The sequence below is a fragment of the Vigna umbellata genome, chromosome 8 (genome assembly GCF_029865625.1).
Source record: "Vigna umbellata cultivar VRB3 chromosome 8, Vumbellata_1.0, whole genome shotgun sequence".
NCBI classification, from domain to species: domain Eukaryota; kingdom Viridiplantae; phylum Streptophyta; class Magnoliopsida; order Fabales; family Fabaceae; genus Vigna; species Vigna umbellata.
The window spans coordinates 32280171-32295835 of record NC_142172.1 but is presented as its reverse complement, the minus strand read 5'-3'; the positions used below and the strand labels follow the sequence as shown (position 1 = coordinate 32295835).

Below are 15665 nucleotides of genomic sequence, written 5' to 3'. Positions count from 1 at the left end.
AATAATGATCTGTTGTTGCTGTTAACTAATTATCAAAAATTAATATTTATAAACTAAAATCGTTTTCTTAAATACGATGATTAATATTATTTTTAACTTAAAAGACTAAAACTACAATTTTTCCAAAATCCTTGTATTATAAGTGTAAAACTTCTTTGGGACGAGACAAAATTTGAGTGCAGGTTTGCTAAGCTTCAACTTCTTACCAAAAGAAAAATCGGACTCAATTTATTCAAATAAATACGAAACCACATAACCTAATTCCAACTTAATCTATTTGTTCACCAAACATCAAATACAAGTTCATGAACGAGTCTTATTTTGTGACCATGCAAATTAATAATTTTATAATTATATGTTTACAAGTTTTGGTAAGATTCGGTTTAATCAAGAATCTCACACCAATGATAAAATGAGTAATCTAGTTTTGGAAACAACGTCTATCAAGGTTCAAAGAGATAATTAGTTCACAACCGGAAAACAAATCTTAAAATTCACATATTCTATTGTCTTCTTTATTTTTTTTTAAGATCAATATTTCGAGATGAACATAAGAAAAAAAAATCATATAAAACAGTGTAACATCGCATTTAATAACATAATTATTAAAAGAAATATTGCATATTCAATATTTATAAACAAATAATTCAAAATATTTAATGTTATTTCAGTTATCCAAAATACAACTATAATACTAAAAATATATATCCCGCTTTGATATAATTAAAAGATACTACATCAAAACAAAGAGAATCATAAAGTTATTCAAGAAAGACTATACACCACTAGATTCACTTAGTAATTATATTGTTGCATCACCTCCATCATGCACATGATAAACCGTTGCCTCATCTTATACTCACACCATTTATGATAATCATCGCAAAGAAAAGAAACACAGAGACAAAAATAACACATATAGACAATAACAACACAAAAGAAAGAACAACATAAAAGAAAAAATAAACTAATGTGCAAAATGAGTATTCATAAAACAAACATAAGACATTATCACATATAACTCATTCTTCATAAATAATAACAATCATATCACATATAAAGGCTCATATTAGATTCAATGGATACATGTATTAATATCTAACTCTAGTGAGTATGCACTTCTGCTAACCTTTACTTATCACAAAATGTTAATCTGTTGATATCTTTGACCAAGGTAAAGACTCTAGAGTACGACCTCTTGCACCTCTCACCACATATTTGGCCAACCCTTCCAATAATTCAACAACTATCACAAATGTTAAAACATACCAAATTCCAAATTACACTATCCTCATTAATTCAAACAATATTATCTGCAATACCAATCAAGCATCATTCTCAATTTATCATACAATTCAGGTAAACCAATTCAAAATCCTAATTTCAATTCAATACCGTATAAGCAGACAATTAGCATTTACAAGATATCAATAACATAAAAATTATGTAATTAGCTTCTCTTACCTGAAAGCATACAATTAACCGTTACAAGTATCAATCACATAAAAATTATGCAATTAACTTCCCTCACTTGAAAGACAGATGAAATTGTTCTAAGGAATCTGAAATCGCTTCAAGCTAACATGATGTCCTATTTATACATAGTAACAACACAAAAATTATCAAAGCACACTATTATAACAACTGAGCAACAAATACTTATAAATACTTATATAGAAGAGTCAAATATTATATGCAAACCAAGATTATTCACATGGAGAGGAAGAACATACATACCAAGAAAATGGACAAAAAACCAACATACTTTATTAAAGAAATTAATCCAACAGAATAAGAATTATTCGAACAATTTCTGATATTCAAATATATGAATAAAATGTAAGAAAACATAAAGAGAAAAAAAGAAATATAAGAAATTTTTTTAGAAAGAATATGTTTAAATAATAAAACTAGTTTATAAAAAGTTTATTTATATTTTAAATTTTTAATACTAAAATAATTCAATCATATTATTTTAATCACAATATTAATTACATTATAAATTCTAAATTACAATCTTTTAGACTCTTACACACAAGAATAGTTTTTTTTTTTCTTTTTACATAATAAATAAAAAATACCTATACTTTTTAAATGAAAGAATGTTATGTAAAATAATAAAAGAAAAAGACCATTGTTTTAAATGTTATACCATGTATAAACAAACTATCTTACAATTTGAAAAACAATGAACACAAGTTTCATTATTTACAGAAAAAAAAATCTTTAGGAGATTAAGTAAAAAAAAAATTAATCACATCAATTAAGAATAAATATATTGAAAATGTCTAAAAAAAATTAGAAAGATCCGAATTAAAAATTTTCAAAGAAAAATAAAGGAAAATTTGGAAAATTTGAGAATGAAAGGAACTGTTGGTTACGCAATTAACTTTTTTAACTCTTTAATACATAGCATCATGAAAAGCACAAAGAGCCAATTAAAATTAAGATGAAGTACTCTCACTATATTGGCCTAAAGTAAGAAGATGAATGATTCAAAAACTCATTTGCATGAAAATTTTAGAAAATCTCCATCCTTCACTACAGCACCCATAAATACCAGCTTAGATATTTACTCGTTATATTTCTTTTTGTGTATTTTATACTTTATTAAAAGTCTTATTAACGAAATAACATATATAATAAAAATGAATCATTCAAGAATTCATATAAAATTTTTATCACACCTATCACACACTGTTCCATCTTTTCAGGGACTAATTTAAACATTTATTTCTTGTATTTTGCTTGTATATTTTTAAACATAATTACCCAATAAAATTTGATAAATTACTTTCTAAAACAAAACAACTAAGTAAAAAAACCGGTTTGGTATGGAAAAAAGAAGAAGCCATTTAGCATATTTGTTTTGAGCAAACTCAACAATTTAGTAAACATTTGATGACAGATGCAAATGACAAGAAACTATTTAATACTTGTGTGAAACAACCATTTCTATTGGTTACAAGTGTAAACACATGAATGAAAAATATTATACTAATTTTTTCATTTTATTTTTACTTATTTTGCATCTATTTTTTTTTCTCTCTATTTTCTTTAATAAAACATGAATGAAAATCTTTTAGAAACTAAGATTGGTTAAATTTATATCAAAGAAATAAATTGAAAACTCGAAAAAAGTTTAACAAAAAGTTATTAACCTAACTTATTTCTGTTTTTTTTTTTTAATTCAGATCATGTTGGTATAAAAAGCTTACATATATTCATTCAAATATTTTAGAAAAACTCCAAAATTTAAGCGTAATCAGCTAGGAAGACCTAAATCATCACAGACATATTTTGAAAATAAAACTTTTACAATCACAAAATTTGCTGTGTTCCTGTTTCCTTGAGAACCTACTGAACTCCCTCCTTCTGAAATTTTATTCCATACATGACTGACGACAAATATCCTTCTCAGGTCAGGGTTTCAATTTTTCCCATCTCTTCAATTATTCTTTGACTTTGTTCCATGGCAATAAAGCTTCCATCTTTGACATATCCTACTCGATTCTTCAGATGGGTTTATTTCTCTTCTAGTATTGCAGATATTTCAGAAACCCCTGAGATTGTTAAACTCAAGGATTCATCTGAATTTGAACGAAATCTCAACTTTTTGAGAAATAAGCTTGCCCCTGACAACTTAATCCGGATCTTGGACCGTACACATGATTTGAACTCAGCGGTTAGGATTTTCAATTGGGCTTCAAGGCAAAAGAGTTTTCATCACACTTCGAACACATATTATAGGATAGTTTTGAAACTGGGTATGGCTGGGAAAGTTGTGGAGATGAGGGATTTTTGTGAAAAAATGGCCAAGGATAGGTGCCCTGGTACTGAAGAAGCCTTTGTGAGATTGGTTCACTCATTTGTGGAGCATTGTAGGATTGAAGAAGCTATTACAGTCTTAGTGAACATGAATTTGGGTGGGTATAGACTGCCCATTGAAGCTTTTAATGCTTTATTGGGTGCTCTTGTGGGAGGAAAGGGTAGAGAATTTCAAAAGGCGTTGTTTGTTTATAAAGAGATGATGAAGGCATGTGTGTTACCCACAGTTGAAACTTTGAATTGTTTGATGAAGGCATTGTTTGCCACCAATCAGATTGACTTAGGTTTGGATCAATTTAGGAGAATGAAAAATAAAGGGTGCAATCCAAATACGAAGACGTTTGAGATTCTTGTGAAGGCTCTCATTCAAAATGGTCGAGTGGATGAAGCTGCTATTATTTTAGAACAAATGTTCAAAGTTCAATGTCAACCAGATTTGAGTTTTCATACGTGCATAATACCTCTGTTTTGCAGAGAAAATAAAATAGATGAGGCTGTGAAGTTGTTTAGAATGATGAAAGATTCTGATCTTGAGCCAGATTCTTTCATTTATGAGGTTCTAGTAAGGTGTTTTTGCAACAACTTGCAGTTGGATTCTGCTGTTGCCCTTATAAATGAGATGATAGAAAGTGGTATGCCACCAAAGCATTATGTTCTTGTTGATATAATGAATTGCTTCTGTGAATTAGGGAAAATTAAGGAGGCTATAGTGTTTTTAGAAAATAGACAAGTTCATGAAACTGCTCCTTTCAATACATTGCTTGAAGGTTGCTGTAATGCTGGTGAAATTCTGGCAGCAAATGTTCTGCTGGAGACAATGTCTGAGAGACACATTGCGGATTGTGAATCTTGGAACATTCTCATTAGATGGTTTTGTGAGAATGAAGACATCAAGAAGGCACATATACTTCTTGGCAGGATGATCAAATCATTTGTTATTCTTGACTGTGCAACATATTCTGCTCTTGTAATTGGCAACTGTAGATTGGGCAAGTATGAAGAAGCAATGAAACTATTTCATAAAATTTGCGCCAGATGCTGGATTTTAGATTTTGCCTCATATTCTGAACTAGTTGGTGGTCTCTGTGACATCAAACATTCTGAAGATGCCATGGAAGCGTTTCACTATATGTCAATGAAGAGATGCTCTCTTCACTCCTTGGCCTTCTACAAATTGATAAAATGTGTCTGTGACTCTGGACAGGTCAAAGAAGCCATAAGACTATGGCAATTAGCTTGTTTTTGTGCTATTTCTTGCTGTATTGCCACACACACTGCTATCATGCAGTTGTTGTTAAGATCAAGGAGGGCAGAAGATTTGTTAGCATTCCTCTCACAAATGTTGATGGTGGGCAGTAATCTTGACCTGGAAGCATATTGTATTCTTATTCAAAGTATGAGTAGACAAAACAAAATAAAGGAATGTGTTTTATTTTTCAATACAATGATCAATGAAGGTCTAATACCTGATCCAGACCAACTATTTGATCAACTGTTATTCATGGCCAATCATTCTCAGTTATCTATGATTTCTAGTGCAATTGATAGAATTTCATGTGGGGACATTTTGAATTCAGCAATGTATGGCTTACTGATAACTGGCCTGTTGAAAGAGGGTAGGGAACACGAGGCCCGTCGATTACTAGACTCAATGTTAGAAAAAGGTTGGGTTCCTGATGCAACCACTCATAATCTATTGATTGGATCTGATGTTAGAAAAGGAATGACTCAAGCAATGTTGTTTGACGATTCTGCCTCACTAGATTCTGTTAGCAATATTCTTGCAGAAGGCCTCGGGGATACATGATACTTCAGCATTGTGTAAAAAGAATCTTAATCCTGGTCATTTTCAACAGTTCAGACCACAAACTTTTGCACCACAGCACCAAGTGAAAAGAGACATCCGTAGAAGCTACCATTCAAGATTTGAAGACACAGATTGGTCAGCTAGCTACTGCTGTGAGTGAGTTGGTTCAGCAAAAATCTGGAGCAATTCCTGCTCAGCCAGTGAGAAATCCAAGGATATGACAGAACCAATAGTGGAAGACTAGTGCACTTCAGCTTCAGAGTTTTCATTCCGGTTTTTCTTTTTCTTTTTCATTACCTCAGAACAATTTTCTTTCTGCATTTTATACTTAATTCTGTACTCCCTTTTCTCTTTCCAGATTGCTCCCCTTGCACATTGAGGACAATGTGTGATTTAAGGGTGGGGGAATGGTTTCTTTTTTGCTTTTGTGCTGATTTTCTTTTGCTGATTGCTATCTATTTTAGCTGCTTTTAAACTTCTTTTTGCTGTTTTACACTCTTGATTGCTTTTCTTTTAGTCATATTTGAACCATTTGCTGTTTTTAGAAGTAGATAAGTGCAGTACTGCTGTTTTTGAGTCTTATCTCCTCTTTTGATTCTATTTTTCTATTTTGAGTCTTACTTGCTACTTTGAATTTCTCTTGGTATTTTTGAGTATTATTTGTTGTTTTTAGATGGTAACTAGCTTAGTTTTGATATTATAGTAGTAGTATTTTGTTTAGTCCAATATGCAGTTTTGAGTTTTGCTAACCAGTTTTAATTAACCAGTTCTGTTAACTCTTTTTTCTGACATGGTCAGTTTTGGCTAACCCTTTTTAGTTTCACTAACCCTTTTTGCTGAGTTCATCAGTCACTAACCTGGATTTTGCTAGTGTTTAGCTAACAGTTTTGACTAACCAGTTTTTTATTTCTTGTACTGACTTGAGGTTATGAGTATTTTGATTCTGTTTTTAGTTTCTTTTGCTGTTTTTTAGACTGGTTTAGATAATTCTTTTGCTGATTTGAATAGTAGCTTTTAGTTTTGAACTTTTTTTGCTGTTATAAAATTTGTTTACAGTTTGTTTGAGCCTTATTCTTGTTACCTTAGCTGTTTTCTTGTGAAGACATTGCCAACTTTCAAATTTTAGAAATTCCAAATTGTTTGATTCAGTCATTCATTGATAGTAGAGTAGATTTTTCATGATAACTTCAGTTCTAGATCAGTTTGACAGATTTGACCTTGTCAGACTTGAGCCATATTACTGTTTCCTTCTTGTATATGATGCACTCATGATTTCTAGTGTTTGGAAGAACTTGAATTGACTCTAGTTGACATAGCTTGTTTTCAGTTGCAACTCTTGATGTGATATAGGCCATTGTTGTTTCTTTATCCACTTGACTAAATAAAGTCTACCTTGCAATTTTTCCCATTGAACCCAATTTCTGAGCCTGTTTGACATGTTCTTGTGATTGACCTGCTCATTTCAAGCCCTTAGACCAGAAAAACCATGCCATACCTTATTATTGAGCTGTGAAGGGGCTCTGGAACTGTTTTGGATTTTGGTAAAATTCAAGTGTGGGGGAGTTTGCTATAACAATTATATCAATTTGAAAGTGCTGAAAATTGTGTAAGTGGTTTGAGAAAGAAAGATTAGATGAGAAAAAGAAAAAAAAAATGTGGCTAAGTTTCAAAAGAGAAAAGCTGAAAAAGAATGAAAAGAAAAAAATGAAAGAGAGTGATGGCTGAATCTGTGAATCTTTTAGAGCATGATATTTCACTTAATCTTTAGTGTTTTAGCTTTGAATAATTTTCCATATCTTACACCGAATCTGTAAAGCTTGATTAAAGTCCTATTGATCTTCAGTTGTGTTGATAATGAGTAGCAATGTTAGAGGCTCTTCAAGCTTATGCTGGTGCTAGATTCATGATGTGATATGCTGATAGATAAACACTAACGTCATACCCATGAGAGGATGAGATGTACACTGACTTGTGAGGCTGTGATTCTGATCTATGAACTGATTTTTGAATGAAAATTACTTTGCTTTACTTGCTTGGCCTGTTTTCAGCCTGTTTGGAAATCTTGATGCTTTGTTTGGTGCTTCTTTTTGTTCTTAACAGTAGCAGTTGAGTAGTGAGATGAGGATTCATCCTAGTTTAGTTTGTACATATAATTCAGCCTTTGATTTTTAGTGCAGAGAAAAATTTAGTTTTTATGTGCTTAATAATTCTTGTATGAATTTTCAGCTTGTGGATTTTAGGTGCTGTGAGAATTTAGTGCAGTGAACATTGGTGCAGTGAAGAATTCAGTTAATAAAATGACCTGCTGTAGCCAAAGACTGACAAGTGCTGACCTGCTGCCAAAGGTCACTTATGAAGAGTGGGAGCTGGAAAAGACAGCAGTAACCTACACCTGCCTGGAAAAGCTGAAAATGGAACCTGGACAAGACTGTCAACGTCACTTAAGAGCTGATTGGTTGGGAGCTGAACCTGTCAAGTGAAGGGCTGTACCTGGACGTGTAACCTGTCTAACCAGTGAGGGCTACTTGCTGCAGCCAGTTGGAAGTGGAGTGGGCAGATTAGCTTCAACTAAAGCAACTTAGGACAACCAGTCTAACATGTAGCTGATTCTTTGGAGCTGGAAAAGTCAGTTGACCTGAAGACTTGTAACTGGAGTAACCAGTAAAAGCAGTTAAGGAACTTAGTCTGAGCTTAGTGTAATCATGACCTGTGCAATCAGTTTGTCTCTTCCCTTTTCAGTTTTGGACTTCACTTTCAGCCTATATAAAAAGACTTGGGAGTTCATGTAGAAACTTGTTTACAATATGGCTTTCTTAGTAGGGTTTATAATATTTTCAGTAGTATAGTTTACAATACAGTTTCTCTAAAGTAGTTCTGAGTTTGAGAGAACATTTGCCTTGGAGCTCTTGGCTGTCTTAGACTACAATGTGAGCAAAGGCAACCAAACTTCATTGTACTTTGTAATTTTGAACCAGGTTTATTCAATCCAATTCTGTTTTTCATGCAATTTTACTTTCCTTTGCACTTTTACAGATTTCTTTACTGTTCTTGTCTTTAATTTCTGAGTTTAAGTCATTCCCATTTATATTTCAATGCATTGTGTTAGTTTCTTCCCATTTATATTTCAATGCATTGTGTTAGTTTCTTCCTTCTAAATCAGAAACTCAGGTTTTATAGATGAAGATTTGGGTCTCACTCTTGCATTTTAACTAGACTCGGTTATGGATTCATGCTGATGTTCTAGTGAGCACAATGTGACTAATTAAACACCAAGAGGTCAGAATTGACCCGGGCTAGCATGAGTGAATCTTAGTGGACATTAATTCAATTTTGAAATTCTGGTTTAGACAGTTTTTATCTGTTTATGCTACTGCCTTCATGTTGTTTTCTTTGATTTCCATTTTTACATATGATTTACTTTCTGCAATTGTTTTCCAGTTTAATCTCACTTTCAACATTGCATTTTAATCATTTTAAACTTGTTCTGATAGTTAGTTCCAGTTCTGTCTCAGATCTCTATTTTTTCCAGTTTTGGTAGTTATGTTTGTTACATCCTGTGCCAATAGTTCTATCTTGGGTTTGAATGATGACTTTTAGTTTCTGTTTTACTTTCATTTCTAATCACTGTTTCATGATTGTTTGTTTCCATATTATATTCATGTCTATACATCTAATTACAGTTCTAATCCTCATTTTCCAGTTCTTACCCTATAGTTGGGTTTCCTAGTTGGTTAATTTTAGGAGTTTTGTATATTCATATCATGTTTACATTCATAGCATGACATAGAAATACATTATTCATCACAGACCACACTAGACCCTTTTTGCTGTTAATTTTCCTGTAATGCTGATACACATTGCTTAGGCTGCCAAATCTGGTTTAGAGGGTGATTTTGTGGATTTTGAGTAGTTTAACCTTTCTAAATTCATATCATGCATTATTTTAGTGATCTAAACTTGTTTCAATCATCTCCATTGTATAATCACATTGTAGTTCTATTAGGCATTTTGTCGAACACATTGTGCATATTAGAGTTTCTTGTAAAATTTTCATCAAATAGTTTGGTAATTCATATTTCTACATTGTTTTAGATTTTTATAACATTTCATATCATGAATTCATGCATCATATATCATCTGGACCCATTTTATGCATATCACATTTGTTGTAAAAGATACTGATGCACTATTTTAGCCCATTTGCTGCCAAAAATTGGTTAGAAGTGTGAAATTAAGATTTATGAGTGTTTTGACAGTTTTAAATACATTCATTGCATGGTAATAATCATTGAAATATGTTCCATGCATTAGTTTTGCGTAAAACACAAATTTGGTTCTCACATGCATTTCATCAAACACCTAGTGAAAGTTAGGTTTTCATTCAGTACTTTTCACCAACAGTTTTGGGTTTCATGTTGCTGCATTGTTTTAGGTATATTTATGAGCCAAATTATTTTCTATTCATATTTTCTAGGTGTTTTTCATATTCATTCATCATATTACATCATTCAAGTATTGATTTGAGCATTTTCATCTCTGACCTGTCATGCGAACCTGTTACATCTTCGCACATCTGTTTGCATCGTTTTTAGTTTTTTTTTTCTTGAGTTTATTGCACTGTGCTAGAGTAGATAGCTTCTTCTGTATTTTCCTCCAACATTTGCTTTAGTTTTCATGGATAACATAACACAATTTAGCTACTAAAATTGGAGATTTATTGGATTGATACCCGTTGCGACTCTATCACATTAGACAGAATTTAAGTTGTGATTGGATTAAGTAATTTAGAAGGATAATTTATTTATTTAAAGAATTTAAAACTTATGACACTAAAATGATATGTTTGGATAAAATAATTAGAAAGAAATTCAAATATAATTTTTTATGAAAAATATTTCAAATGAATAAAATAGAATAATTTCAACTCTAAAAAATATAAGAAATTTGAAATTTCATTCATGTTCACTCCACTAACAAAGGTTGAATTGAGTTGGTCCATAATAAAAGTTGACTCGAGTTGATTGAGTCGGTGGTCAATCCGAGTCACTCCAGATCGATAGTCGAGACTTAACTCGAGCTTAAATATGAAGTTGAGTTTGCCTTAAAAGAGTAATTGAACTGCTTGATTCAAACATGAAAACTAAAATATAAGATATTTCAATTATTCTATCTAAACAACTATTTGAGAAATTAAGAGAATTCAGTTGTAAATAACTCAAATACTATGGATTTCAATTTCTTGGAATTGTTGAAATGTCTTATCTAAGCACAATATTCGGATTTTGTTTATGTTGTGTTTAGATGAGGTAACTTAGAAGGAAATTTATTTATTTGAAGATTTTAAAGTTCTTTATACTAAAATGACTTGTTTGGATAAAAAAATTTAGAAAGAAATTCAAATTTAAGAAATTTTAGAAGGTATTTCAAATTAATAAAATATAATAATTTCAAAGACCTTCAAAAATATAAGAAATTTGATATTTTGCTCTTTTTTACTCCATTCATAAAGGTCAATCCGAGTCGACTTAGGATGAAGGCTCAGTCAAGTCAACTAAGGTCGAAAGTTGAGTTGAGTCAACCCAGGATTCAGACTCAATCGAGTCAATCTAGGATGAAATCTCAGTCGAGTCAACCCAGGCTAAAGGCTTAGTCAAGTCACCTTGGACTAAAGGTTCAATCAAGTTTGTTAGGATCGAAGGTCGAGTTGGGTCATCCTAGACCAAAGGTTGACTCAAGTCGAGGTTGAGCTAGGTCGACCTAGGTCGCAGGTCGAGTTGAGTCGATTCGAACTAAAGATAGAGCTGAGTCGATTAGGATCAGAGACTGAACTAGGTTTGCTTGGACCAAATGTTGAATCAATTCGGGTCAGACCAAAGATGGAGCTAAGTTGAATCTACTAGAATCAAATTAAATCTATTAGAGTTACTTTGAACTAAAAATCAAGACGAGTTGTCCTGAATTGAAAATCAAATTAATTCAACTATGACTAAAAAATAAAATTAAATTTGCGTTAACATAAAAATTAAATTGTTTTATTCAAACATTGAAATATAAGGTATTTTAATTAATTTATCCAAACAAATTATTTAAATAAATAAAAGAAAATTTAATTGTAAGTAATTCAAATCTATTTATTTTAATTTCTTGAAATTATTAATATCTATGGAATATGTGGTTAATAATATCTATGCGACTAGGAGGGCTAACAATTAACATGTCAGTTCCATCATGAGTGCTGCTCCATCCATCAAGGACTGTTCATTCAGCACCTACTTAGTAAGATGTGGAATGACTTTTGATTTTTATGACTTTACTTAAAATAATTTACCTTTACAATGTGTACATGTCATGTTTTATCCATGAAGTTATTTTATGCTTCTTTCTGCAATCAAATGGTCTTAAAAGTGCTAAGTATTAAGCAAATTACTAGCTAGTGACAACCTTGAGGATTAAAAGTACAAGTATTTACCAAATAAATTAAAAAAAATTAAAATTTAAAAATAAATTAATTTTAAATCTGACTTATTAATAACTCAACTTATCCAAATTAAACATGTGAGTTATATCGGAGACTTGCATAAAATTATTTATTAACAATAATTAGACAACAAAAAAATCTATACAAAAATATTGTGATATACGTGTGAATAAAATATTATATTTGATTGATAATAAATTTAACTTAAAGACCATTTCTTTTTATTTATATTTAAATTAAAAAAAATTGTTATATTTTTTAATTAAAAAAATTATAATTAAATGAACTAAACTAACCTATTTAATTTCTTAATTCATGATAAATCAAATCAAATTTAAATTTTTTCAAATTATTAATAAATAAGTGAAATTAGATTTGCTAAATAGTAACTCCATACTAAATAGTCACTCCAAGATAAACTGAAACGTTCATACCCGGTTATAACCCAATGGTTCAATTTGACAGCAAAGTTTCAAAGAATTGTTTTGCACCATGGGATAAGAAGATTGCTGGAAAGCTGTCATAGTGTTAGAGTTTATTTTGAGTATAAGAACTTTTAAAAGAAAAAACTAAAGAAAAATCAAAACTAACTTTTTAGTTAAAATTGACTTCTTTTTTATTAACTATAATTTAGCATATACATAAATTAATTTGAAAAAAGTTATATGATATATCTTATCTAAATTTCTCTCCGTTTTAAATTATATATAAGCTGATTTTAAATTATCCCTATGGAAAAAATCAAAAGTTTATTATGAGGCGTATGACCTAATCCCAGCATAATCAATAGGAGGCTAAGCAGAAACATAAACTTGACATAAGTTGAAATACATAAAAAAATTTAAATTCCTTCTAATGCAAACATTAACTCCAGCAAATCTCTAACCAGTTCTGAAATATGTGCAACACGCCATGATCGAAAGTGAAATTTGCTATGGCCAAATTACAAACAAAAATCTTCAGTGAAAAAGAAATCCTAAATCCAAAATTTCCAAAATTGATAGCTAATGAATCCAAGATATCCAAAGTCATTATGAAGCAGTCAATCAATCAGTCCCTAAAGAAAATAAAAAGAAAAAGAATGAAAATAGGTCTAACCCAACTTCTCCTAAAGAGGAAAATATGTGCTTGAAGTAATTACAGCTTATAGTACTCAAATTGCATAATCACATTACTAAAGAGGCTTTACAAGGATATATCGAATTAAAAATGAACCATTTGCTCACAATTTTGCTCGTAATTCCACAGCAACAGAAAATCTAGAACCCAGTCACTAGCTTCTTCTCCCTTCTTTTACCTTCTTCTACCTGCATTCAAACAATTCAAGCAAGGTGTTCATATTTTAATCTACAAAACCAGCATCATCAACTGAATTAAACATAAGGGAAAAAAAAGTGATCCTCAAACTAAAAAAACTCATCATTTAAGAATACAAGCCTGAAAAAATAATACCTTGGATAAATCTCAATGGTTTTCCAGTGCCACCTACAAAATATTGGTAGAGGCAACATCAACTATCCTAGTCTATCAACTCCTCTATCGATTCAATAATTTGCCATCATTATTTCCATTTTTGATGATAGGACGAGGCAAGAGTGGCACCTCAGAAGGTACCTTAACATTAACCTTACCCTGTCCTGTGAAACTATTTAACTCCTCTTTTTTACACACAACATTATTATGATGTGTTCCCAAATTCCTGGCATTAGAAACCTCAAGGGTGCCCTCGAGGCCCAGACGCTTAATCTTGTCAAGAATGGAGCAATGGTCGAGAGAGTCCCGAGCCCTCTTTCTTGCAAGGGCGGCCTCGCGGACGCTTCGCTCAACTCGAGTCCGGGCGAGGGCGAGAGACTTGGAGGCAGCGGCGGAGGCGATCTTACAGGCGCAGAGGAAGATGAGAGCACGGCGTTTGTCCAGAGAAGAGGTGGAATCGGGAAAAAAAGAGAAGTTTGGTTGAGAGCAAGGTGGACAGAGGAAAGGGGAGGAAGGGGGAGGGGAAGGGAGACAGTCGAGGTGAGTGAGTGAGGAGCATTTAGTGCAGGACAGGAAACGGTGAGCAGGGGCGGAGGTATTAGAGAGAGGGTGGTCGAAGAATTGGAAGCAAGAGGAGCAGAAGGAGGAGGGGTGGAGGAGGAGGACGCAGGAGGTGCAGACGCGGCGGCTCATGCCCCGAATCCAGAGACGGTGGGAGAGACGGCTGTCCTTAGAGGCACAGTGAGCGCATTCAGGATTGAGGACAGTGTCCAGAGGCGGTTGAGTGGGTTTAGTCGGAGAAAGGTTCATGACAATGGCTATTGGTTTTGAAACTAGGGTTTTAGGGTTTTGGATGAGGAGGATGGGGAGGAGATGAGAAAAGAAGAAAACTAAATTCATTTGATATTTTTATTATCTAGGCTATGGTAACTGAAAGTTTTCATTTTTAGGAAAATGATATTTTTTACATCATTTGATTTAAGTATAAAATAGTTATTAAAAAAATAAACTTTTAGTTATAATTATATAAAAAGAAAATTGTATTTAATAACTGCTTCATAATCATTTGATACATCTCAATATCAATTTTATTCTTATTACTATTGTATCTATTCTTTTGTAATTAACTATTAAAAATATATTTTTTACAAATTTAATAACATTTATATTTTAATAATAACTAAAATAATTAATTTTTTTTATAATCATGTACATACATGTGCAAAAATATACGCATTTCTATTAATATTTATAAAAACAAATAAATTAAAAAATAAAATAATTAATTTTAAAAAGTTGTAACAAATTTTTGATGTAAAATTAATAAGAAATATACCACATATTCTTTTCATTATATTTCTATTGTTACCCGTATTAAACTATGATATTAACATATTGATATCCTTCTATAATAAGGACAAAATTTATATATTCTACATTATTATTTAATTAAATTTAGACTTTATTTTGAAAATTTACACTTTATTAAATATATTGTACATTTCTTAAATAAAAGTTAAATGAATTTGAAAATTAACACAATCATAAGATATTAATAATAAGAATAATAGTTATAATATAATCAATAACAACTTATCAGTTGATTGATTTTTTTTTTCTCTAATGTATATATGTATCTTTTTAATATTCTCTTTGATTCAGGCTTGGAATATTATTTTTTTAATTCTTATTGAGATATTTTCAATTATTGATTCAATGTGACTTTTTCAATCATTTACCCAACATGGTATCAACTATTTTCTAATTAACATTACTGTTTATGCTGTACTATAGATAGGAACTATTTCTCAATTAGTGTTTATAAACTTTTGTCCACACTGATACCATGAGTTTTTTTTTTAATATCAACCATATCATATCAATTAAAACTCGTCATTATTATTATTATTATTTTTCTATATCTACTTGATTGCAAGATTGAAATTGAGTTTTGTATTTGACATTTTTATATTCAATAATGATTTAAATACTTTATAAAAAAAATTAAAATTATCTTATCAAAATGAATTTTTTAAAAATAATTCAAAACAAAAGTAACCCAAAATCCATAAATTTTAA

General features: G+C 31.1%; 2 protein-coding genes across 7 annotated transcripts; one reads left to right on the top strand and one right to left on the bottom strand.

Annotated features, from left to right (window-relative positions):
- The first annotated feature begins 3264 nt into the window (after positions 1–3264).
- Positions 3265–8642, top strand: LOC124820141 (uncharacterized). 4 transcript variants are annotated; one of them, XM_088096802.1, is made up of 2 exons: positions 3265–3421; positions 3520–8642. In XM_088096802.1, exon 2 carries the CDS (start codon positions 3770–3772, stop codon positions 5633–5635), a length of 1866 nt encoding a protein of 621 aa, XP_087952928.1. In that variant the 5' UTR covers positions 3265–3421; positions 3520–3769; the 3' UTR covers positions 5636–8642. The 4 variants fall into 4 exon arrangements, with proteins under 4 accessions (XP_087952928.1, XP_047147742.2, XP_087952926.1 ...); XM_047291786.2 differs by having other exon boundaries at positions 3271–3421; positions 3549–8642; XM_088096800.1 differs by having other exon boundaries at positions 3271–5908; positions 7862–8642.
- Positions 8643–13090: 4448 nt separating this feature from the next.
- Positions 13091–14472, bottom strand: LOC124845592 (uncharacterized). Of its 3 annotated transcripts, XM_088096176.1 has the most exons (3): positions 13745–14471; positions 13566–13598; positions 13091–13420 (listed from the first exon to the last, which is right to left on the bottom strand). In XM_088096176.1, exons 1-3 carry the CDS (start codon positions 14394–14396, stop codon positions 13407–13409), a joined length of 699 nt encoding a protein of 232 aa, XP_087952302.1. In that variant the 5' UTR covers positions 14397–14471; the 3' UTR covers positions 13091–13406. The 3 variants fall into 3 exon arrangements, 2 of the variants coding, with proteins under 2 accessions (XP_087952302.1, XP_087952301.1); XR_015781535.1 differs by having other exon boundaries at positions 13566–14469; XM_088096175.1 differs by lacking the exon at positions 13091–13420 and having other exon boundaries at positions 13522–13598; positions 13745–14472.
- Between the last annotated feature and the right edge of the window lie 1193 nt (positions 14473–15665).

What these genes read in the sequence shown, in the direction of transcription:
- LOC124820141 (XM_088096800.1), top strand. Translation starts at nt 3,473, where the DNA reads ATGGCAATAAAGCTTCCATCTTTGACATATCCTACTCGATTCTTCAGA.
- LOC124845592 (XM_088096175.1), bottom strand. Translation starts at nt 14,396, where the DNA reads ATGAACCTTTCTCCGACTAAACCCACTCAACCGCCTCTGGACACTGTC. An exon ending in AAATAGTTTCACAGGACAGG is followed by an intron (nt 13,599 to 13,744) that starts GTAAGGTTAATG and finishes AATATTTTGTAG; the next exon opens with GTGGCACTGGAAAACCATTG.